Raw genomic sequence first — 24805 nt, forward strand, 5'->3', positions numbered from 1 at the left:
ATTAGTGTCGTGATCACAAGTTATGATATCGTTGTTAGGTGTCTCGGTCGAAACAGATGACTGAGACTCGTGCCGTTGGACTACATCATCATGATGAGGTTCAAAGGTACTGGAGAGCTTAGCCTTCAAATTGTCTGTTAGATTATCTGGGTAGCTTGCCACTGTATCCTTGTAGAGAGCATATGTAGTAGATGTAGATGCAAAGTCGGCGTTAGATGCCAATGTTGTATCCAGGTGTCGAGTTTGGTCTTTGATGTGAACCAGGTTCGAGGTAGATTCAGCTCTAGACCGGGCCTCGATGGTATCTGTTGGTTGGCTTGTCTCCGTTTGATAGTCTAGGCTATAATCTCGCGTTGGAGTCACCGCAGATGTAGGAACTTTCGAAGAAAGGGCCGGATAATCAACGAGATCAAGGGCTCGATGTTTGGCGTACTGGAGAACAGAAGGGATGGCGACTATGCTTTGGGTAGGCTTTGACAACATCTCGAATGGAGTTGTGACTGTTCCTCGAGGATTGGAAGGTTGCTTCTGAGGCGTGCTGGTGGTGTGGGTGGCCTGCTTCAGCGAGGTACCAACCTGTAGTAAGTGGTATCAATATATGAAATCAATATTTGGGGCATAACTTACTTGGGTGACATTTGTTCTTGACTGGCTATTCTGCGTCTTATGCATATTAGCTGATTGGCCCCGGGCAGATTGAGGCTTTGTAGTTTGCTTCTGAGGTATGCTGCTGGTCTGGGCCTGCTTTCGCGGGGGACCGGTCTGAAGAGAAACATGTTAGCAGAAGAAACCGTGACCTAAGATGAAACCTACTTGGCTGGAACCTGTTCCTGGGTAACTTTGACGTCCTCTGTCCGCACTGTTTGACGCACCCTGAGAAAAATCTGGGATTGGGTTCGGACGGTTTTTACGTTTGATTCTTTGAGAGCTGTTAGAAATTGTCGTCCATTCCGGTCCAGCATCATCCTCCATTCGATCATCCGATTTAGCATACGGGTTGAATGTGGACATAAAGAAAGTCCCGCTATCGCTAGGAACCGGGGACGGTACTGGCCGAGACTTGGGACTATTTTCAGTTGTTGAGCCTGGACGTTTCCTCGTGTCTTCAGAAGTAGTAGTAGCCATAAAAGGGCCCTCCTCTGTAGAATCATCGGAGGTGCTGTTAATCTTCGTCGGGGCTTTGACTTTGGCTTTGGTCTTTTTCTTCTTCTTGGCTTTTTCAGATAGCTTGGATGACTGAGGTTTGATAGGGTTTGCGAGCTCTGGAAGTTCTGACGCTGTGAATATTTCTGGGGTAATACTTCGAATATCATCGTTATCGATGTTCGCCTCTTCATCCAGTTCCGGGGAGTTGCCAGGATCTGTAGATACTTCTGGGTCCAAGTTAATAGATTCACGAAATTCGTCGTACTTCGGATGTCGATTTAGTTTAACCTCGCAATAATTGCGCGCTGAAAGAATAGACTGTTCCATCTCGTTGGCCATGATAACGTCGATTAGGAATGTAGATAGAACAGGCTCAAGTAGCCACTGTGTTTCGACCACTCTACCCCACAAGGTAATGTAGTTGATCTTGTAGTGTACATTCTTAGTAGCAGGCTGAGCGGTGCACTCAGGATATGCCTGAACATCATTTTGAGGGGTATCAAAGTTTTTGGGGACTTTCTCTCCATTGAAGAAAGCAGTTGCTAGTTGATCAAACTCTGGCGAAAGAGCAGCTGTAATACTGGAAGGGTCAAGTTGTTCTAGATGTGTTAAAAACAACAGAAACAATGTGGGCATGTGGGATATTCGTACCTTTAAGAGTATTCGCAGCGCTCTTTCTCCTGATCCAAGCATTCATCGGGTCATGGTAAGCTTTGTAAGTGATGTTGGTACCGCGCAATCTGTATGGGACAAAGAGTGCCCTCTGGCTTGGATAGAGGCGAAGGGACTGCGCAAACAATTGAGTATCAAACCCCTGCGAGATCCGTCAGTAAAAGTCCATGGCTTATGGAAAAATAAGCCGCTTGCATTGTACCAACACCTCAGGTAACCTTTCTTCTCCGAATCTACTTCATGTAGCAAAGCTGGCGTAAGCGTAGATTTCATGTTGCGTTTCTCGGGTTCGGACCACAAGTTGTGCGGATCTAGCTCCCCTAGCAATCCGAGTTGCCAACAAATATAAGTATTTAGGGTGTTCTGGACCTCTTTCTGGCGAGCTTCCCAAAGAATAGCGGACAGGTCTGTACCCTCAATTGTGCGAGTTGGCGAAGCGTCGAAGAACCCTAGGTTGTTGTTTCCAAATACGAAAAAGGTTGGCGGCGAATTATCTCCTCCGAGGGAGGCAGCTAGCTTAGAAGAAACCGAGGAAAGCGCAGGGGACCCGAAGCCCATACCGTTTTGAGGGTGTGCTAGAGTCAAACCGTTGGAACTGCTATTTGTCAGAAAATGCTTGGAGGAGGCTCCATGATGGCCGAAGGGAATGTAATATTTGAAGAGATAAATTTTGTTTACTTACCCTTGCGTAGGATTGATGTCCTCCCGCCCAAATTCGACATCAGCATCCTCCTCTACCTCTGCCTTCGCCTCTGCCTCCGTCTGCGCCTCCGTCTGCGTCTCCGTCTCAACTATAATTTCAGTCTCGGTGCTCCAAGATGAATTGGAAGACACAAGCATAGGGATTGGGGGCAGAGAAGAGTAATCCAGAGAGCCACCAGAGGCCTGGGACTGGGGTGGTTGAGTTGCTTGTGCCAGCCCTGGAGCATGGAATTCGGGGGGTTGGATCGCAGCAGTGACAGTATGCGTCGCATGAGAGCCGTCGCCAGGCTTTCGGTTATTTTGCTGTTTCTCCTTTGAAGTTTCTGCTGGGTCTTGTAGAGCCTAATAGAGGGGTAGAGAAGTCAGCAAACGGGGCATCTAGAATGGAAGAAGTGTTAAAAAAAGGTAGGATGCGTGATAGGGCGAGGCAGGGAAGGGCGCATGAGGATAGGTATGCCTTTGGTATGTGCCAGATACGCTATGCGGTGGTGATCAAATCGGGCAGTACTGTCAGTTCGGCGGAGGTGAAAAGGATGAGGTTGGAGTAGAGAGAGATTAAATACAACTTGCCATGATACTTCGGGGCACTTCTCTTTCCACCCTTCTAGGGTTGTCGTCGAGGTCGAGGTGGCAGTGCGTCTGTGCCAAAAGGTTGAGGTGGACTCTGTTGGTAGAAGAAAAGAAATGGAGTTGACACATCAACGATGCTTCTAGGGGCCTCGCGGAGATTCACTTTGGGGAGAAGTGGGAAGATATCAAAGCCTGCTCTCCAGTTGGAGATGAATTACTTGTACAGACCGGCATTCAATTGATAAAAATCCACACACAGGTTTAGTAGGTATGCAGAACAAGGCAGCAGATTTTGCAAATGAGCATAGCAAACCAGCACATGTATTCCGAGAAAGAATGTCAATCATTGGGTTACTAATCTCAAAACTAGAGGATTTGTCTTCTTTCAAGGCTTCCACAGACCGAATAGGCCTCAATGGTTACCTTTTAGGGGCAGTAAGGTGAAAGCAAAGTTCAAGAAAAGTCGCCAGACAAGAGGTGTTGGTCAGCGTGTGGTCAGTCAGAACTGTAATTGCAACGAGTTGAAAGTCGATAATTAGAACGCTTCTTTGAGAGCAGAGGATAGCTAAGGTAGCCATAGATATAACTAGCTATCCGATCCATCCACGAAAGCTTGTTGTTCTCTGCGAGTAGGCTCCGGAACGTGCTGCACCAATAATCTGCTGGTGACTGTAGGTAGGTACCTAGGTATGCTGCACGTGAAAGGCTTACTATTGTATAAAGGTGATAGACAAAACAATGGATGATGATGGCTACAGAAAAGCATAATAAAAAGAAGAATCAATAGATTCAACACATGGAAAGCTTAGAAATTGGTCGATCTGTAACTTGTCTTGCTAGCTTAACCAAAGCCTCTAAAGCTAGGTAGGTATGTAGACGTGCTTGTTGCAACGGGTTACCTAAATGACTTGATATCAGGACGAGCGCGATAAAAATAGGACAGGTGCAATGCCATACAGATCTTTACTGATGGAGAGGAGAGCTTTGTCGTCGAAAGGGGGGTTTCTAGTTATCTTATCTGGACCTTGATTTTCTTTACCATGCACGCCCCTTTCTAGGTACGAAGCCAACCCAAGCCAAGGTACTTCTAGATATATAGGCGGTATCAGCAAGCACTGCGGCTTCGATACCTTGTAGAAACGGAGGCAGGGCACGATCAAGGCAGGCAGTTTGGACATCTCTGATCTGCCACCAAAGATGAGTTATTAGGAGAATTCGGCAGGTATACTTATGTTGATACATAGACCTAGACGTTAGCCGTGTTGCAAGGATTGGCTTCCCTGATCAGATGTCCAAGAACGGAGAGGGAGAGGCAGCTCAGAAGAGGCGGGACTGAACAGCGCAGTTGCATCCGTTTTCATTGTGTTAAATTTGAAAGTATGTCACGTGTATCCAGTAACCGCATTCACATTTTACCTCGAAATACTAGCGCCAACGCTAAATTTGCTCCCGCATCTCATTTTCAAAAGAGAAGAAGTCGACAAAGGACAAAAGGCAAACCTGGAATTCTGGTCCTCTTGATATTTACTTTCCATAGGTTGTCGAGTCGATTAGCTCTTTGTCCCGAAGCACTGCCCTTCGTTCTGCCTCCCCCAAGTCTCTCATCACCCTCAACAGCTTCCCCCCCCCAACAAGGACAAACACCACAGTTGTGTTATCGCAACGCAACATGGCTGATCAGCAACCTAGCATCACCTCTATTCTAGCTGCTCTAGGTATTTATTGCGCTCTCCGATACCTATACATCTACTTTTACTCTCAAGAGACTCTAGCTAACATCTTTACAGCAGCGCAAAGACCCCCCAATGGGATCCCTCAAAATCAGCAGCCTGTCTACCACCAAGCCCCTCCCCAACCGCATGCGTCGCAAAACCCCTACCCACCCCAGGGCGGATATTCGCTGCCACAGCCTACCAGCTCAGGAAGTGTGGATTTGAGTAATGTCAAGCCAGTGAATTCAGGCGTAGTTAGCATTGCCGATGCAATTGCAAAGGCGAAGGCTATCGCCGCTGAGAAAGGCGTCGCATACGAGCGACCCCCTTCCTACAGTGGTCAAGACTCACGCGCTCCCGGGGGACGACCATATCTTGCATCAAGATCTCGATCGCGTTCTCCACCCGTGCGTCGGGAAGCCTTCCGCGATAACTTCAACCCATATCGAGATGAACGACGAGGAGACCGAGCCCCTGCAATGCGAGACTATCGTGAGCGATCATTCTCTCCTGGACCAAGAGGTAGGGCCGCTGCTGGTGCCTTCTCCCCCCCACAAGGCAACAGTGGATATACTCGTCAGCGCTCGCCGCCGCGTGGTGGAGATGAGAATGTTGAATCCATTTCCATCGAATCAAATTTGGTTGGCCTAATTATTGGTAGACAGGGCGAGAATCTCAGGCGCGTTGAGTCGGAAACTGGGTGTAGAGTGCAATTTATCACTGGCCCCGATGAAACTGGCCCATACAGGGAATGCAAGATTACCGGGCCTCGAGCCCGCCGCGCTGATGCGAAAGCTGAAATCAATCGCATTATCAATGACAGTGGCTTGGCCGGCACTGCAAATCCAACTTCAGATAGACAGTCTCGTGAGCCTCCAGCAGCGCGCTCTGCACACCAGCCTGTTCTTAGAGATGGTGAGGATAGCATGCAAATTATGGTACCTGATAAAACTGTCGGTCTCATCATTGGTCGAGGCGGCGAGACAATTAGGGATCTTCAAGAACGCAGTGGCTGTCACGTAAATATTGTTGGTGAACAAAAGAGTGTGAATGGCCTTCGGCCAGTGAACTTGATCGGCTCCCGCGAGGCAGCTAATGTTGCTAAGGAGATGATTATGGAAATTGTCGAGAGCGACAGCAAATCCACAGCAACCAAAGAACGAGCTCCTGCTCAAAGAGATCCCGGAAGAGATGCTGGCTATAGCGGCGGCCATGGTGGAGGTGGTGGAGGGGGCGGTGGAGACAAAATCACCGATTCCATCTACGTGCCCTCTGAAGCTGTAGGCATGATTATTGGTAAAGGTGGAGAAACCATCAAGGAAATGCAAAACACCACAGGTTGCAAGATAAACGTATCCCCTTCTTCAGGACCGGGCGAGAGTGAACGCGAGATTGGGCTCGTAGGATCTCGGGAAGCTATTGCCGCCGCTAAAAGCGCCATTGAAGATAAAGTAGACGCAGTGGTAAGTTGGCTGTCTCCTATAATCGATCACTGTCTAGTACCACACTCACACTTTGTAGGCACAAAAGAACGGTGGAGGTGGAGGCGGCCGTAACCGTGCTTCGCATAACGACTACAGTGATAGGAGTTACTCGCAGCAGCAACAGAACCAACCCCAGGCAGCAAATCCGCAAGCACAGGCTGGTTCAATGGCAGGGTCAGGTGCTGGTGCTGTTGATCCATATGCAGCCTGTAAGACTCTGTTCAAGGCCCGTATTGAAAATTTACTTACTTTTGTTTAGATGGCGGATATGAAAATTATGTTGCCCTTTGGTATCAAGCAACAGCGGCTCAACAACAACAACAACAAGCAGGCCAACAGCAGGGCGACCCAACATCGTGATTGACGCTTTTTGCCTCTATCCTGGATAACCGGCGCACTGTTGATCGTATGACTTGCACGTATTTTCGTCTGATTGTTTTGAGACCATGATTTCGAGTGTGGATCGGTATGACATGCCTCTATGCACTTGATGACGATTTCCTCCCTTGTCGCCCTCTTTCACACATCAAGTCCCTGCCTTTTCCAGCTGGTGCTCTTCTAATCTTTCGATACTGCCGACCAGGATTTGACATGCCTCGGTGCCAACACAACACCCACCCTTGGAATCAGGCTAAGATCTCGACCACAAGTATTGCATTGATTTAACGTTGCATGACATGACCATATCTCAGCGCTCATCAACTTACACATATGATTTGCAATTGGTCGGTCAAGTCTTTCGTGCTTACCTATGATCTCGGAGTTGCTGGCGCTCAAAATAGGTCTCTTCGACTTGCATAATGCTGAACATCTAGGCAAGTTTTGAGACATACTTAATTTGACTTCACTCTTGAAGTATTACCTTAGGGCACTTTATGATGATACCACGTACGCATGGGATGATATTGATTTGGATCGCGTGCACCCTGCACCCATATTGAAGCTGATGCCTGACGGTTTGCACTTACGGGAAGGCCGCAAACTCAAGAATTAAACTGGAATTGGGATCTTGGTGTCCATGGGTTCACTTTTCTTTCCTGTAATTTAGTGACGAGAATCAAAAATGGATAGTTTTGAAGGCGTCCTGAATAATGATTGATGTGCTTGCTTCTAGGACTAGGTACCTATATAGACAACTCGATTCTCCTATAAGATACCCTTCCTTGGCCGAAACGCAGCCCCAGGGTATCCGGAACAGATGATTCCTATGCAACTACTCCTATAAAGTTTCCTAGATCCCGGTATATGATATGTTGGTACTGGCAGCCTCGCGATCACGTGGGTGGGTGGTCTCTTCAGCCTTGGATTTATTTAGCGATGAAGCTTCGCCATTGCCGTCGCGTTAACTTTTTGCAGAGTTGCGTCGCATACTAAATACATGCTGTCCGATCACATCAACCAAGTGCTTTAAACTTACCCGATTCGTCGAATACTTCTCGTTGTCAACACCATGGTTCAGATCAGCGAGGTCAAGGGTAATACCCGCGACAATCGTACAGCTACTCATACACACATCAAAGGCCTCGGTCTGCGACCTGATGGCACCGCGGAGAAACAAGCTGCAGGCTTTGTTGGCCAAGCGGCTGCTCGAGAAGTCAGAAAACATTTCCACCTGTTCTCGTGAACGTATGCTAACCATTCCTCCCCAGGCATGCGGTGTAGTTGTTGATTTAATTCGCGCGCAAAAGATGGCCGGCAGAGCTATATTACTGGCAGGTGGTCCAGGTACGGGGAAAACAGCTCTCGCTCTTGCGATTAGCCAGGAGCTTGGCACCAAAGTACCCTTTTGCCCTATTGTTGGGAGCGAATTATACTCGGCCGAAGTCAAGAAGACAGAGGCTTTGATGGAGAACTTTCGAAGAGCCATCGGCCTTAAGGTCCGCGAAACAAAAGAGGTCTACGAGGGTGAGGTCACCGAGTTGACTCCGGAGGAAGCAGAGAACCCCCTGGGCAGCTACGGCAAGACTATCAGCACATTATTGATCGGCCTGAAGAGCGCGAAGGGCCAAAAGAAGTTGCGGTTGGATCCCAGCATCTACGAAGCCATACAGAAGGAGAGAGTCACGGTTGGGGATGTGATCTATATCGAAGCAAACACTGGAGCTTGCAAGCGTGTTGGTAGATCTGATGCGTACGCAACAGAATTTGATTTAGAGGCGGAGGAGTACGTCCCAATTCCCAAGGGAGAGGTACACAAGAAGAAAGAAATCGTTCAAGATGTCACATTACACGATCTTGACATCGCCAATGCACGACCTCAAGGCGGACAAGATATAATGAGCATGATGGGCCAGTTGATGAAGCCAAAGATGACAGAGATAACCGAGAAGCTACGAGCTGAGATTAACAAGGTGGTGAACAAATACATCGACCAAGGCGTTGCTGAGCTTGTCCCTGGTGTTCTCTTCATTGACGAGGTAAGCATCCCCAGCCCCATACTTTGCAATGGCAGTGACATTGATTCGAATTAGGTCCACATGCTTGATATCGAGTGCTTCACATATCTCAACCGAGCGCTTGAATCAAGTATCTCACCCATTGTAATTCTGGCTTCCAACCGGGGTATGTGCACCATCCGCGGTACCGAGGACTTAGTTTCTGCCCACGGAATTCCCCCGGATCTCTTGGCTCGTCTTCTCATTATCCCTACAAATCAATATCAAGCGGATGAGATCAAAAGAATCGTTCGGATTCGAGTAACAGTTGAAGGCCTCTCAATAACGGAAGCTGCGTTGGACAAGATCGCCGACCATGGGTCTCGTATAAGCTTGCGATATGCTTTGCAGCTCCTCACGCCTTCCAGCATTCTTGCGCGTGTAAGCGGTCGCAATCAGATCGACGTTATGGATGTGGCTGAATGCGAGGATCTATTTATCGACGCACGGCGAAGTGCAGCGATCGTGAACGGGGAGACTGGTAATCACTTCATTACGTAGGAGCAAAGGTTCACTGCATATTCTCCATGTTCGTGTAGGAGTTCTAGGGGTATCGAAAATGTCTTCAATGTACGGCGAAATTCAGCTAACTTGGGAGGGGGCTACAACTACTTCATTTCACCGAATGCTCTTCCAATAAGTTGTAAGACCAGGGGCATCACTGCTATGTTTTCAAGGCCTTGCGGTAGTTCCCAGGTTTTACAAAAGTCTGGCGTCGAGGACGGGTATCTGAGACAGTCCGTTTGGCTGAGACCAGAGTTTAGAGCATAATAATATCTGTTTGCGCCTCGCGCCTCACGGCATTCCAAACGCGTCCGTCATTTGGGTTTAGTCATCTTCAGCTTTCCTTCACCGTGTTTTTCTATTTAATACCGGAAACGTCAGGAACAAAGAAAGATGCTAGTAGTGCTTGACGAGTTCCCGAGACAAAGACACCGCACCTGTAATAATGGCCCAACTAGTTTTCATTGGGATGGTTGACTGGCAAGATCATTGTTTTCCTGTCCTTCAATGGGCATTACATACAAAGAATTTCATCAATAACAAGAAGGCCATTCTTACCTTCAGCCTTCATTCTCCTACTCTACTTGCCCTAGAAACCGTTCCACGACTAATTTTCCAAGTATCCACGGCAGGCATCCCATCATCCCATCATGCAAGCGGTAGTTGAGGTAGCTCCTCTAAACTTGAGCATCTTGGGTGCCAATGGTGCACCAGTGAGCTTGTCAGCCGACTCAAGTCGAAGAGTTTCTTTGAGGACACGCCCTGAGAAGAGCTCCGAACCTCCTACTCCGAGCTCTCCACGGACCCGTTTAACACGGAAAAGAGCTGCTTCGTTGGACCTTATTGATGCGACGCATACAAAAATAGGAGATCTTGCTCTCAACAGTGCGAGCACGCCGACACCCTCGGTAGCTAATCCGACAAGAGAGCAAGTCTGCCTTTGTCAACCCGATCCCAAGATACCTCGGCCTCGAAACGGTGCGTGACCTATGCTTCCTTGTGTGTTGATGGCGTGATTGGTTCTTTTGAGATGCGTGTGCTTGAAACTCTTTATATCCCACCCCAAAGACTCTTTCACCGAATCGAAAGCTAATGATTCTTTGTAGCTTTCATACTTTACCGTCAACACTACCAAGCCCAGATTGTCGCACAACATCCTGGACTTGCAAACCCTGAAATCTCAAAGATCATCGGCGAACAGTGGCGAGAACAGGCTTCGGAAGTTAAAAGCGAGTGGAAAAAGTTAGCTGAGGTAGGCAACAGCTTGGCAGAGCAGTGATATGATGCTAATGCATGATTTGCAGGAAGAGAAACAGCGTCATCAGCGTCAATATCCAGGATACCGATACCAACCTCGACGAGCAGGCAAAGCAAACGGTGTTCGCCCTGTTTCATCGTCTTCTGCCGACGATCTAGTACGTTGTCCAAAGTGCAACGGCAGATATATCTCCACCCCAAGTACCCCTCTCACTCCCTTTACGCCAGCATTCGGGACGTCAAACGCCCGAAAAGATCGACTCTTGCCTCCTTTTACGTCATCCGGGACGAACGAGGTTGAAAGACCTCGCTATTCTTCGCAGATGCAGAACGCGAGGATGGAAACTCCACGGATGGCCCCGCCACCGCAGCAGCTTCATCGACGAGCACAATACCCACAGACTCAACAATTACCGACCCATCATGAGCTGGATGAAGAGATGGAGCTTTTAAGCCCATCGCAAGACCAGAAACGTCGAAGATTCAATAACGACGCTCACAGGTTTAACATTGAACCTCACCGTGGTTACCCATCAGCATCTCCGATATCCTACTCTGCGCCCCAATCATTTGGTCGTAGCGTTCCACAGAGCCCTTACAGACAGCAGCAGCTTCCAGGTCCAGGCATGCTGGCTCGGGCGGGACCCATGGGACCACCTCTACAGCAGTCACCTATGAGCCAGCTCCAAAGACACCAATACCCAACCCGGTCAACCTTCGACGAGTCGCTTCGCTTACCTCCTTTACAAACTCAACTCCGTAACTCAACACCTATATCCGCTCAAAGACCAGACAGTCAACTTGACAGCCGTGACAGTCAGGCAAGAAGCGTGGAAGCAATGGTCATGACGATCCCTTACCTTAACAAAATCAAAGTTCTCACCAAGATCTCTCCACCGCTACCACCCCCCGGCCCTGCTAGCCCGGCGCAAGAAACTCGCGGCGCCGTCATTGTCATCGAAAGTGCAGACAAAGAACTACTAGCCGAGACAGGAGACTACATAACCTCTCACCTCTCGCAAGACACCTCCTGCGCTGTCAAGACTTGGGGTACCTCCCCATCTCGTCTGGCCTCCATCTCTGCCCCTAAAGCAGTTGCAGATGTAGAGATGAGCGACAGCGGCGGTGCAGCAGTCCCTACACCTCTGTCTTCGATCCCAGAGGAGAAGGATGCGTTTGTTGAGTACCTCGGCATTATCTCAGACTGGCATACCAAGTCCCGCGAAATGATAAAATACATCACTACCTCCCCAAGCCCTGCCTCTTCCGCAAAGGCTCTGCCAATCGCCATAGTTCCTGCAGGCTTCTCTCTCACCACGTCAGACGCCTTCGCCCTGTCCATTCCTATCGAAGACTCCTACGCACCGGTGGACCACTGGCAATGGATGGCCACGCTGTGGCGCGGCATCGTGGGCCCAGATCTTACGGTGTATGTAAGCCGTGTAGGCAGAGAGGAGATGGCCAAATTTGGAGGCGTAGAAATCAAGGGCGATTGTAATGCTATTATTGTTAGAGTGCCGACTGGGGAGGGCGTAGATGAAAAGACGAGGAGGCGGTTGGGCTTCGAGGTGATGGAGTATGTCAGGGGTGTCGAGAGTGGCTTCGGTAGGAGCCAAGGCGGATAGCAGAGAGAGATTGATAAGCCTTTTGAGTTCGCGCGAGACAGGGGGAATAATTAGGTTGGTTGGGTGTATTGATTCTTTTCTTTGTACTAGTATTTTGGAAGCTTTTGTAATTTGGCATGAAATTAAAACAGAACTGAGTCTATTAAAATCCGTGCTCTGTCAGCGGTGACTGGGTTGCAATAACAATAAGCCTCTACCATTCCATCTCCTCTCACTTTGAAAGAACCCTGTCGCTCTTTTCTCAAACCTTCTTTTTCCGAAAGAGGAAAACAAAACCCCTTAGACTACTCTGCTTTATTGAACGGAAGGGGTATACCTTGAAGCCCTTTGCAACTGAATTGACTGTCCTGCGACTAAGCGACCTGAGGCCTTGTATCAAAAAGTTCAATCCATTTCAAGGCTTGGTTGTTAGTCGTTCGCCTGATCGTTACAATTAAAAGAAATTGGATTTCTAGACCACAATGAATAGGTATAACCACAAGCAGGAAAGTAAAGCGTCTGCAAACACCAAACCATCATCGGGTTTCCTGCTGTTATTGACGCCAATGATCCTATATGCATCTTTATCTTAAAATTACAATGGAAATATACACGGCGGTCACTGCCATCCTATAGACCCCGATGGCTCTGGGGCATTTTGCTTTATAATGTCTCGAACCTTGTTAGTCCCGTTGTTACCCGAAGACGATGCTGTTTATTGCCACTAAGCCTCCATCTTCCTCACTCTCGCAGCCTCCGAATCTTTCTCCACAAAGGTGGTTCCTCCAAAGCCCATCGCGGACGTCTTCTTCCTGCGTCCCTTACGGTCTCCATATTTCTCGTCAAACTTGCGAATGGCAGATAAAGTGCTCATATCCTCGCTGATACTGGCGCTGATCTCCTCAATCGCTTTGCTGAAATGCTGTTTGGTGAGTATACGCTTCTCAGGGTATTTGTAAGGCTCATCGCCTGTGTGTTTGGTTGCGGCTTCGTTTTCTTCGCGGATGCAGGCTAGTGCCGCCGCGACGGAGATATTCTTTAGATCGGAGCCCGAGTAGAAAGGCGTGTCTTTCGCCAGTTCAGAGAGTGATACGGATTCGTTAAGGAGTTCTTCCTTGAGATGAATTTTAAGAATTTCTTCTCGGTCTTTTTCAACCGGTAGGTCAACCAGTAATCGCCGTGGTAATCGCCGGAGTACTGCTTCATCAAGATCGAAGGGGCGGTTGGTTGCTACCATAATGAAAGCTGAAAGATCGTTCATGCCATCCCACTCCCTGAGGAATTGATTCTGTGAAGAACCGAGTTAGCTTTGTTTTAGTTATAAGAGATTTTTAAAAGCGCAGCGATGATTTAAAGCCCGTGGGACGTTCTTGCACCAAAGCTCCAGAAACATATCTGCGAAACCCAAAAAGGCCACAATACGAACAAATACAGCGCTTGATGACTTACGATCAATTCTCGATGAGCTGGACGCCTGGTCTCTCCACGAGCCGAAAAGATGGCGTCAGCTTCATCTACGAAGACAACACAAGGAGAAAGTTTCTTGGCAAGACTGAACACAGCCTTGACGTTCTTCTCTCCTTCGCCGACGAACATGTCATTGACATCTGCTCCGCTGATTTCAAGCATAGTTGCTCCGCTTTCTTTGGCCACAGCTTTCGCCAAGAGCGTTTTACCCGTTCCTGGGGGACCGTAAAGGAGCAAACCAGGAATCTTATCAGTAGCGAGCACGCCGTACGAGAACGCTTCTGGGCGAATTAAGGACAGACTAGTCAAGGTTTTGAGAGCCTCAACGGTTTCTTTGGGGGCTCGAATGTGGTCAAAAGTAGTACGAATATCCGCTGGAAGCACAACACCACTGAGCAATTTCTGTTCGTGGGAATTGCAATCCTTCTTGATCTGCTTGAGCTTTTCCTTAGTCAAGCCACCCTTGTTGGATTCAGAGATTTCGTCGAGCAATGTATCCACGTCAGCGTCTTCTTCCTTCAGTTCAGCGGCCCCCCAACTGAATTTGGCTTCGTCACTAGAAGAAAGTAGTCTTAGAGCTTCGCTGAAAACTGTCCCATCGATAGTGGGAGATTTAGAGCCTCCCAATATCGTGATCGCAAGCCTGCGAACGCGCGCGTACGGCCAGACCGCGTCTTCTAGGCCGGCTGAGTCTACAGCAGCACTGTCAAGTCCCTTTTCGAGGTCAATCACTGGCGTCAGGTGCTGAGTGCCATCTGCTAATTTCGAGACCATGTCTTCGACATGTCGAATGTTCATATTCCGGACTCGTGCCTTTTCGTCCGTTTCGAAAACAACGTCTTGTTCCGTTCTCCTGTCAGGGGGCACAAAAATTGTGCTTTTTTCTCCCTCGACCACATCTGATTGAAGATGCTGGATCTCGGACTTAGAGAGAGCTGCTTCTCCTTCCTCGCTAGAATATGTCCCGACGCAAATGATGTTTTTGCCGTCTTTCCAACGTTTGTTGATAGCTGTCCGGAGCCGCTGGAGCAAATCCGCCCCTTGCTGGGTTCCAGTCAACGCTTTGTAATCTCGCACCTGTATAATAGTGCCGGAAGAAGCTGGTCTCGACTCGACTGGTTCCGTACAATCCGATTCGGAGGGAGAAGCAGCGCGTTTCACATCAGCTGCCGCCAACAGTTCACTGAGAATAGAATTAAACTTCAGATTGTTCCATTGGTCTGACTCGGAGGTTGAAGCTGGAGCAGATTGTGGGTTTTGACTGAAGTCCAAAATGCCGACCCTTTCAAATTTGAGGTCAAGGTTGGCAGGACTTTGCTTGTACTGTCTAGTATGATTCTTGTTTTTGGGAAGCACTGAATTCATCATCTTGAACCAATTCGGTAACTTTGGCTTATCTTCCTCCTCGAGCGCGGCATCTTCTTCAGTGGGATCTGTATCATACGTCTCTAACTTCCCAGCAACCATTTGCGCATCGTACCCTAATAATGCGGTTTTCGAAGAAGTCCATGCCACATTTTCATCAACATAGGGCCCCACGATCTGGGCAATATCCTGAGCATCAAGCCGTATAAGATCGGCCCCAAGCTTCGTGGCAATCGTCTCGACAACTGCATCCAAATAAAAAGCCCCCCCATCTTTCGGACATTGTAGAAGAGTGATAGGCCGGTTGATATTCAGGTTTTCCGAGTTCTTGGGTGGGCGGAGAGACAATCCTGCTCGTAAGGAAGACAGTATCTCTTTGTAGACATCCACATGCATTGAATACTTTGCATCTTTGGTAGACGTCAAGTCGCAATCGCCAAGTGCAAGGGTCATCCGGGCTACTTCTGCAGCCACAGAGCTATCGTCGCCATCAACTTCGCCATTGACTCCCGTTATGCCATAAACAGCGAGTGTCCCGCTCTGAGTAGGATCTTCCAAGCACTTGACATTCTTTTTCCAGAACCACTCTGGCAGCTGCACAGGCGGTAGTCCCTCAGTCTGCCGTGGTCGGTTTCCCTTCAGTCTTCCAGATGTAGGTTTCCCATTGCCGTTCCGCGGCTTTGGTGTCAACGTGGAAGCCTCTCCTTGAGTTATTCTCGACGCTTCAGTACCATCTTGCTCTGCATTTCCATTTGAGCCTTTCGATGACTCAACTGATGGGCTCTCTGTGCGTCCATTTCCCTGACCCGCCGTTTCCTCCGGTATTCGACGTGATATTGGGGAGCGGTGGAACGGTCTCGAGTAGATTGGGTATCTAACGCCGGCGACGATTCGACAGGCGCGCCGAGAAATAGGTCTGCGTGCCGTACGGAGAGCGTGGATTGCTACGGCATGCATTCGGTAGAGGGTTGCGCTCGGGGAGAGCGACTACGAAAAGGATGGCAGAGCGTAGTCTTTTGCGGAGTGTAGACTGGTAGTGGATGAAATTATCTGAGGCTCAACTCAACCGGATCATGTGATCACTTTCACAGCAATTTCCCGAGATTCTTTAAAGAGCACACTAATGTGCTTTTAGTTATACGTAGGATGTCCAGCTAAGTAATATATGTGTTTTGTAATAATACTTTATCAAAAAGCTATATTAAGTTGACTTTTTAAGGTTCTACGCTTCTTGTATGGCTCATGTGGCTGATGTTGCTAATGCCCACAGGCCACCTCGCCAGACAATCGATAAACACCTGAATCGCCCACATCATAGCAAATACTAGGTATAGTTATGAAGCTAATTTTAATAGTACTTAAAAGCTCTAGTAACTCTCTAACTATGTCTTATATTACGACTAAATACCCTATCATTTTGGTCCGTATTTGTTAATTAGGAAGCTAGGAAGCTAAGGTGCCCAGAACCAAATGATAAAGTTAGCCAAGTGCATGGGCCACTCTACTAAAAGATCAATAACTACCTACTTAAATCGCCCGCATTAGAACGGATACTAGAGCTATGAAGCTAATTTTAGAAGTATTAAAAAGAGCTCGTAAAGCTCTAAACGTCTCTCATATATTACTAGTACAATTTTTTTAGGCGTTATAGTAATTATTAGGGAGTGAGAAGGTAGGTAGGTTGCAGTAGAGAGCTGAGCAAAAGCAGCGAAATGACTGCCACTTAGAAATGGGCGGGAAATGAGCTGATAACTCGGCAAACTCTTTGACCTTTGACTGAACCTCTTTTATACGTCTCGATCCTAAAACCATTAACCTAAAGATTTCAGGCATTAGGGAACTTTACGCATAGGGAGTATTATGGTTTTATGGTAAATTATATGTTTAACGAGGTTTTCATGCTTTTATACAATGCAATCTTGTCGGCCACACAGGTCTTTATTACACCTGCAAATAGGACTGCTTAGGACGCCCTGTTTTTTCATCAACTTCACTTAAAATAAGAGCGCAAGGCTTTGGACTTTTACACCCAGCGATTAGTTCAGCAAGCTTGTAGCCGAGTACTAGTTGCCAATAGTAATCTCAATCAATAACTACAGTAGTAGAGTTGACTGCCTAAAAGTATACATCCCGGAGCAACCGATCCGTAGAGACCAATAAACCAGAAGGTGTTGTATCCTGCGGTGAGAGCTCAAGGGTAGGCAATGCAAGCTCAAGTATCCGAACAAGAGGAGGAGGGACTCCAACAGCCTGTTTGAAATCAACCCGAGTCTTACTTCCTTCGTGGGCACCAGTGCCGCCAATATCAGCTCCCATATTCCCCCTATGAACTTCCCAACGTCCGTTGATATCCCCATTTATACTGGACACAAAACTTTCAATATGATCCCCATTCATGACCACCAGACGTTCAACCTCCCATAAGACGGCGCCAGATCCATCTTCACTAGGTTGGCATGCTTGGAAGATAAATTTGGTCAGAGGACCGGTAACTTCACCCACCAGCATCCTCTGTTCCGGGTATGGATCGGCATATTGCCTCATTGGAGGATCTACTGAAACCCAAAATTGACATGTCACACTAACAATGGCCTGGTAATGCGGGTCTGCGCCAGTGAAACCTGTTCCAGCATAACTTTCGGATATTCCGTTCAAGATGATCCGGAGAATATTGACTAGGTGTTTAAAAACAAAGGCTGATTCCGCGTCCCTTTGTTGGAGTATCTTGATGATGCGATTTGAAAGAACTGGCAGATATGTTGCACATAGGACCCACCCGCCAATCGAATGAAAGCCAACATGAAGAGCGGCAGGTAGGAACTCAGTCATCAGAAAGTGGGTAAATTCTGGACGTTTCATGCCTTTCCTGACGTAGGTCATATGTCTTCCTACACGGCACTGGATCAGGTCTTTTCTCCATCCGCTGTAAAGGTAGTGGAAGAGAATAGGACAAGTTCTTCCGGGGTGTTCGATAAGTCGCAGTGAGTAGGAAATGATACCGGCAGCAAAGAGGTTGGGATCGGCATCCTCAGGCCAATAGTGGGCTGACAGCTGGCTGAAGAAGTCTAACGTTGGCCGAATCTCGCTGGCATATGACCTCAATATAGAGATGATGAGTTGAACGAACGAAACATATTCCTTGAGTTTATTGGAGCCAGGGGTCATTGTTTCCAACTGGTGCTTCATGGATTCCATTACCTCTTTCAACATGAGAGAAAAAAAGGTGTATGCTTCTTTCTGTGACTTGTTGCCGAACACTAAATCCACGTTGGTTTGGTTGAGCAAGGTAGTACGCATGATGTCAACAGCGGCTACAGAGGTTAGTGACTCAATTTTGCAAGGGATACTCGGGGCATACTTTTGAAGAGTGTGTGATTAGGAAACCTGTTTTCTCCGAGGGTCCCCGAGTCGACGATGCTAGATGCGATTCTGCGTGGCCAAATCGCTAAGTAATGAGCCTTGGTTTGCAGTCTAGTCGTCAAAGTATTGACCATATCAAGCGCAAATGGGACTTTTGACTGCGGTTTCGAAAGAGCCAGTAACCATTCCAAACCGATGTCGAAACCGTTGACCTAAAACTGTCAATGGAAAAGGTCCGAAAAAAAACAAGTCAATTTTACCTTCAAGTCATCCAGGTTCTTATGCTCGACCAACGCACTGAGAAATAATGGCCAATATGTGTTCGATTTATTAGTTCCATTACGTTGTTGAAAAACAGCATTCGGGCCTTTCACGAGGAAGTCACCAAGGTTCTGGAGTCGTTAGTAAGTACAACGAATTAATATGGTATGTGGCTTACCATAGCGCTCTCGGTGAGCTTTACTACCAATGAGGACCAACAAATGACTAATTCAGACATAAATTGAGAATCCAGAGATTTACCTGAATCACTTTGGAGACTCCGTCGCATTGCAGTGCGAAGCAGGGGAAGGATTTCTGGTTGAAGACGCTAATAGAGTAAGTATTGACGAGTCAGCTGTAAGGAGAAGGATGGACACGCACGTATATCAGTTCCACACGGTCCAGGTTTAGATTTTCTAAACTGCCCTGGCTATCGGAATTGGTAGCGCAGGTTGAATCTGGCAGCGGTAGGCAAATGGGCTCCAAGCGGTCGATTTGTTCCATGTAATGACAAATACTGTCCACGCAGTTTTGCAGACTCCCTTCCGAGTAATCATCTTCACCCCATGAATCAGGCTGGCTAGCTTTGCAAAGAAGTTCTATAGAATGTCAATAACGTTTTAACGACATGGTGGAAAGACCGACCTGGGTTAAAGGCTTGGATAGCTAACTGTGGAGACGTAGCAGCCTTGACAGTATAGTCCATGGCCCTCACCATTACGCGTAGAGTTTCAATTGTGCTTCTTCTGTTCGCCAGAATTGTCTGTTTTAACAAGCCTTCTGAGATTGGGTTCCGATCAGTTTTCTCGAGCGCCTCAGCCTGATGTCGCACCTCTGATTCGATTCCAAGATACTGCTGATAAAGTTTCGCCGAGAACTCATTCTGCCAAAGCGCAAATGGCTGGTAGGTAACAGAGCCCGAAGAATTAGTCACAACAAATCGCGCGAGATTCTCCCAAGCTCTTATGTTTATCAGACAGGCTTCCTTGTGTGATCGATCCGCGATCACAAGCTCCTGGATAAGGGAAAGAGAAGGTCTATGGTCTGCCGGGGCTGCCCAGTACAAAGTGCAGAGAAGATCATGGTGGTTTCGTAACGAAGCCAATTCTCGTTGATGGATCGCTTCTTCCTTTGGATATTGACGATCATGATTGGGAAGCAGTCGCGCAACCAGGTTGCGAATACTCTTGATGTCTCCTGCTTTTTCCATATGCTTGATTGCCATAGCCACAATTTTGAGGAGGATGTGAAAGCAGCGGTCTTCCGGGTCGACGTCTAACAATGGTTCCTTGTCAAGCTCCCTCAGAAAACGTGGCGAATCATAAACCTCTTCGTTGCGTAGGTGAGCGAGCTTCTGGGATGCGAAGAAGTCGAAGATAGCTCCTATCACACCACTACATTTCCACCAACTCCAAACAGTTATTAGATAGTGACAGCGACTAACAAGCGCTCTGCAATAATCGTTAAAGCCAGGCGATTGCCTGGGATTTGAACTGTATAACGAAAATATTGTTTTTAGCATCTGCTGTGGCAATGACCAATTGTCAAATGAGTTATTTCGACGTCGGCCAGGCTTGACGACCCCGAACTCGTCAAATTCGCAGAGCGGTAGAAGAGAAAACATTGAATACCACAGTTTCTCCATGGTACGTGCGTCGTTAGTACTCTTCGCCTCATTATCAATGAGTTCCTGATTAACGATGTCCCAGAAAGAACCTCTCGAGATGTGAGCTGCTTCCAGTACCCTCATTATGATTACCCAGGATTCAGCAGCAAAGTGGTCATGACGGATCCCTCGTTCGCGGAACGAAAGATATTGGAGGTCGTCATAAAGTTTTCTTATTCCACCTAGGCCATGAGCGAGCAATAAGCCCACACAGGTACGCGCAACATTTTTCAGCACGTCTTCAACTTCGAACCCGAGTGCAGCATCCTCTGGTCGTGCACGAGCAACTTGAAGGACCCGCAATCCTACTAACATAGACCGACTCAAGATCTCAATCAATTGAGGGCGCGTCTGTTGGACTGCAGAAATCTGGCATTTGACGCGAGATGAAACGTCTCGGAGGATTTCAATGAGCCTGGTTAGAAAATCGGTATGATCATCAGAGTCTGTAAAACTTAAATGGTCTTGAACATAATCGACAATAAACGTTGCTATGGATATGGTGTTGACCGTTGACGGGGTTGACGCTGGCGAGGGTGAGAGGTGTTGATCGAGAATCCAGTCAAAACAAACACCAATTTCAGACGAAACGACTTGATTCCATGGTCCCCATCGAAATGCCCTATCACCAAGCTGGATTGAGGCATATTGATTTGAGGCCACTGTTTGAACAATCCTTCCCTTAACTGCCTTGGAAAGGCGACCACTCCCTATGAAAGTGGTCTCATGGAAGTAAATTCCAGACTGCAATGGGAAAATATCAAAATGGAGCGGATACCTTGTCCCAAATTTGCCTAAACCCTGTAACTTGCTTCCCTCACTGGAAACATCTTGTAAGAGCGTTGGAGAAAGAATTTCTAAGATCATAGGCTCGCTTGGCTGGCGATATCTTGCTGCGCCGACATCTACCCGTTCTGGTTGAGGCTTCCTACGTCTGGAGCCCTTCAATGTAAGTTGAGCTGGAGTTATAGGTGTTTCACCCGCTTTCCTCTGGACCTCTACCCGTGACTTTACAACGTCATCATCGGCAAGGAACCTTCCAAGTTGAAGGTTGACCTGAGGCCCGCGACGCTTTCGGGCAGTCCTGTAGATTGCATCCAAAGTCTTCTTAGTCGATATGAAAGCAGAGGCCGGGTTCTGACGGGAATACTCCATTTCGAGAGCTTCAAGCTGTGCAGGTCTTGCGGAGGGAGCGACACGATGCGACGTGTCAGGGCGTGTCTGCGGATGATTCCACACTCTCCTCTTTCCGATTGGGGGCGCATCATGATGGTCGACCATGGGTTCTTCGGAAGTCACGAACTTCTTCATAGATCTCTGTTTCACCCTCGATACAACAATCTTTCGCGGCATCACCGTTGATCGATTTCGAACGTCTATGGAATGCGTCCCTTTACTCATAGGCGACTGCAGTCTACTTTGTCGATTACTCGCAATTGGGTCAAGAGGCCGTCTCATGGGACTGATCGAGGGCTCTGGCACAGTGCTGAGTACTTTAGGCTTGATTTTGCCCACTCTCCAATCTTCTAGAACACTTTGAGCATCAAATGTGTCTTCCCGGTTCGCTAGTCTGATATACTTCCTCGATGGACTCTGCTCCCCTTGCCCAGGTTTCAATCTTGCAGTACGGGCAGCTATCCTAATGAACTGGGGAATTTCTGATCGACTTTGAGTGTTTATGTCCGTGACATCTAAAATACTAAGCCTCGGAGGGATTTTTTTCGTAGAACGACTAACATTGGCGAGCTTTGCACGCCTAAACGAAGACCTGCCCTCTCGAAGTTTGCTAGCATTACTCTTAATCGGCTGTCGAGGTTGGTTTAGATGCTCGGTGATCTTAGGCTGGCGTACACATCCGCTGCCGCGCTTTCGAGGGACTGCTGTCGCATCCAAACGTCTTCTTTTTCGGAAGTTGCCACCAGCAAGTTTTGTTGGGCGCTTGTGACTTGGAAGCATTGGATCAATTCTATCATCCTCGTCGGCAGAACCTTCTCGTTCAAAAAGTTGATCCAGCCCATTGACCCTGTCGTCCTCCATGACAAATCCGTTCTCGTCAAATTCGTCGTCATCCGAATCGTCGGAAAGAAAATGCATCCGACTGTGCGTCGCCGCAGATGGACTTCCTGCTGTACCTGAGGGCCTGGGAAGTGCTACACCACGTCGAGCTGGTAACTTGGCGGGGGATACACTGAAGCTCTGTCGGTGGGTGCGACTTGAAGCTGTGAGCTTTCTACGTGGTTGATCTAATCGAAGATGGGATGCTGGAAGTACACCCCGAATCTTCTTACCAACTTTTCGGACTTGAACTGATTCGGCAGAAGACGAGGCCGACGAATGTGACAAATCATTCCCTGTCCCAAAGGGATCGCCAAGATCACTATCAGAGTCAATGGATACAGGGTCGGGAATTGGTTTAATAGCACTCGTCGCCGGTGTTGGTAAATCCGCAGCCCCGTGAAAACGGGGCGCATCTTTTTCAAGCCGGGTAGGTGTTGCTTCCTTAGATGACGAATTTGATAATGTTCGAGATAGAGATGTCCTGGTGATGTATGAGGTAGCTGCAAAAGGGGAGCTCGTAGCCGGTGGAGAAGCAGGGACATCGAAATGGTCGTTATTTTTGCTCCAAGTATTTCTAGGGCGATTCTGAATTTTAGACAACGGGGGGTTTCGAGGTTTCGACGTGTATGTCTTCAGACGACGCTTGGGGTTGGCTGGGTGCGGAGCAGGTATTGGGGCTCGCAGGAGCTCCTCGATATCGGGAAATTCATCATCACTACCTATGGCAAGAGCCTCGTTCGTATTCTCGGTCTCATGCTCGTTCTGGGAGGATGGCGGAAGTGGTGGGGAAGATGGAGGATTCCAATCCACATCCATCTGCTGACTCTCCTCCATCTCAAATTCCATGTCTTGAGAATCAGGATCCGGGGAGGATGCGCCTCTAGCCTTTTTGTTCTTCTCGTCTTGAATTTGGGCCATTCTCAACGGCGTCATGCCACGTGCCCTTGCAATTCGCCGGTACTTCTCCTCCTCGAGAACGTACGGGTGCAACTGAATGAGATTCCGCTGTCGAAAAGTGCGTCTGTACACATCCAGAGGCGGCCCTTGAAGTGGCGGGAACGGTCTCTCCCCGTTCATAGACTCCTGTTGAATAGGCTGAACTGGGTTTTCAGAGGCTTGGTGTTTCTCGCTTTGGGTGGATTTACTCATTCCCATCCTCGTCGAGGACTGACTACTCGGAGGAGTTGTCAGGGGACTCGAGGACGGCGTGGTAATTCGTACATAGGTTTGAGATATATCGTCAACAAACTCAGGCCCAGCAACTTGATGGTGCTGCCTTGAAGCGGAGAGTGCATTTGCCGCATCGTCATAATCAAGAAACCCCAGAGGAAATTTAAAGCCTTGTGGCGACTTTGGAGAGGGTTGTAGAGGCGCTTCATGTGCCTGGTTAAAAGACTTCAGGGGCTCTTTCAGGGCCTCGTCCTCTCTTGAATTACCACCTCTGTCCTCCGAATGTTCGGCATCTGCAGGAGTCCGCTCCAAACTGGGGATGCTAAGCGCGGGGCTGTCGTCTTCCTTGTGATTATGTACATTTTGAAGCACGTCTTGGTGGTTTTCCTCGGAGTATTCCTCGTTGTGTTCTTCGTTGAGTTCCGCATTAACTCCCGCGTTAACAGGCAGTCCAGTCGCTCCTTCATCATTAATGGCACTGCTGTGCGGTGTGCTGTCGACGCCCAAGTCCACGTCCAAATCTAAGTCCAGGTTATCGTCATCGTCCGAGTCTGGCACCTCCCCTTTCTCTTTCCAATTTGCCATATGTGTCAGATGGCATGCTAATAATCCGGAAAGTCCTGACACAGTTTGGACAGGAATTGTGGGGGATTATTTGAATGTCGAGGTGCAAACGCGGTTGAGTGAGACGCGTCGTAGGTAGACTCTCCACTCTTTTTTATTCTACGCCAAGAGCCCGGTTATTGATCCGAGCATATACTGGACGCCACCTCAAAATCTATCACAGTGTATAAAGTAGCCTTTACACATTTTACAACCACAGATTTATCTACTCTCTTTTGGCATGTAAGCCTATGCTCTAAGAATCTCTGCCGGACGATGAGCGGCATTCGCGGCATATTTCCTCTTTTTCTGGCTACTGCAATTGGCATTGGCAATGGTATGCTTCGGTCCTGCACCATATCGGTATCATGTTCTATGCTAATCTGCAATTTCCAATAGGCATTTATGCATTTGGGCCAGCTTTTAAGGAACAACAGGAGCTAAAGAACAACGAGGCAGGGTTCGTTCTCGACGAAATACAATGGGGTGTCAGACTTACTGAACGCGAGCAGGAAACCTCTAGAAGCCACTGGGGAAGTCAAAGAGGATGGATTCAAAGAGATAAGGGCGTCCGAAGCTGCAGCAAGCAAGTTTACGGCTACTGAAGCTGCCTTGAAGCAGGGAGGATCCTCCAGTTCGTGGTGGCCCAGATTACTTTGGACAGGAAATGTTTCTGGTGACAAGACCAAGCCCTCCACCGACACAGTGAGCGAGGCCACAAAGGAACAAGGGGGAAAAGAGGCTGGAGAGAAGTAGAATAAGACTACAG

At 48.1% G+C, this 24805-nt stretch overlaps 5 protein-coding genes across 5 annotated transcripts; 3 read left to right on the forward strand and 2 right to left on the reverse strand.

Annotated features, from left to right (window-relative positions):
• Nucleotides 1–4759: 4759 nt before the first annotated feature.
• FUBP1 (Far upstream element-binding protein) lies at nt 4760–6646 on the forward strand (the record flags this gene model as incomplete). The annotated part of the gene is made up of 4 exons (XM_031145061.1): nt 4760–4805; nt 4878–6265; nt 6324–6495; nt 6546–6646. The coding sequence occupies 4 exons, from the start codon at nt 4760–4762 to the stop codon at nt 6644–6646; spliced, it is 1707 nt and encodes a 568-aa protein (XP_031009974.1).
• A 1090-nt stretch (nt 6647–7736) lies between these two features.
• On the forward strand, nt 7737–9222 carry RVB1 (RuvB-like helicase; the record flags this gene model as incomplete). Its single annotated transcript, XM_031145062.1, has 3 exons — nt 7737–7880; nt 7936–8703; nt 8758–9222. The coding sequence occupies 3 exons, from the start codon at nt 7737–7739 to the stop codon at nt 9220–9222; spliced, it is 1377 nt and encodes a 458-aa protein (XP_031009981.1).
• A 653-nt stretch (nt 9223–9875) lies between these two features.
• On the forward strand, nt 9876–12107 carry RFG1 (Repressor of filamentous growth; the record flags this gene model as incomplete). The annotated part of the gene is made up of 3 exons (XM_031145063.1): nt 9876–10203; nt 10332–10477; nt 10530–12107. 3 exons carry the CDS (start codon nt 9876–9878, stop codon nt 12105–12107), a joined length of 2052 nt encoding a protein of 683 aa, XP_031009982.1.
• A 703-nt stretch (nt 12108–12810) lies between these two features.
• ATAD1 (ATPase family AAA domain-containing protein) lies at nt 12811–15875 on the reverse strand (the record flags this gene model as incomplete). The annotated part of the gene is made up of 2 exons (XM_031145064.1): nt 12811–13374; nt 13536–15875. The coding sequence occupies 2 exons, from the start codon at nt 15873–15875 to the stop codon at nt 12811–12813; spliced, it is 2904 nt and encodes a 967-aa protein (XP_031009888.1).
• A 3244-nt stretch (nt 15876–19119) lies between these two features.
• On the reverse strand, nt 19120–24018 carry mus7 (Protein mms22; the record flags this gene model as incomplete). The annotated part of the gene is made up of 2 exons (XM_031145065.1): nt 19120–22424; nt 22494–24018. 2 exons carry the CDS (start codon nt 24016–24018, stop codon nt 19120–19122), a joined length of 4830 nt encoding a protein of 1609 aa, XP_031009887.1.
• Between the last annotated feature and the right edge of the window lie 787 nt (nt 24019–24805).

The sequence above is a fragment of the Lachnellula hyalina genome (genome assembly GCF_007821495.1).
Source record: "Lachnellula hyalina strain CBS 185.66 chromosome Unknown contig00001, whole genome shotgun sequence".
NCBI lineage: Eukaryota > Fungi > Ascomycota > Leotiomycetes > Helotiales > Lachnaceae > Lachnellula > Lachnellula hyalina.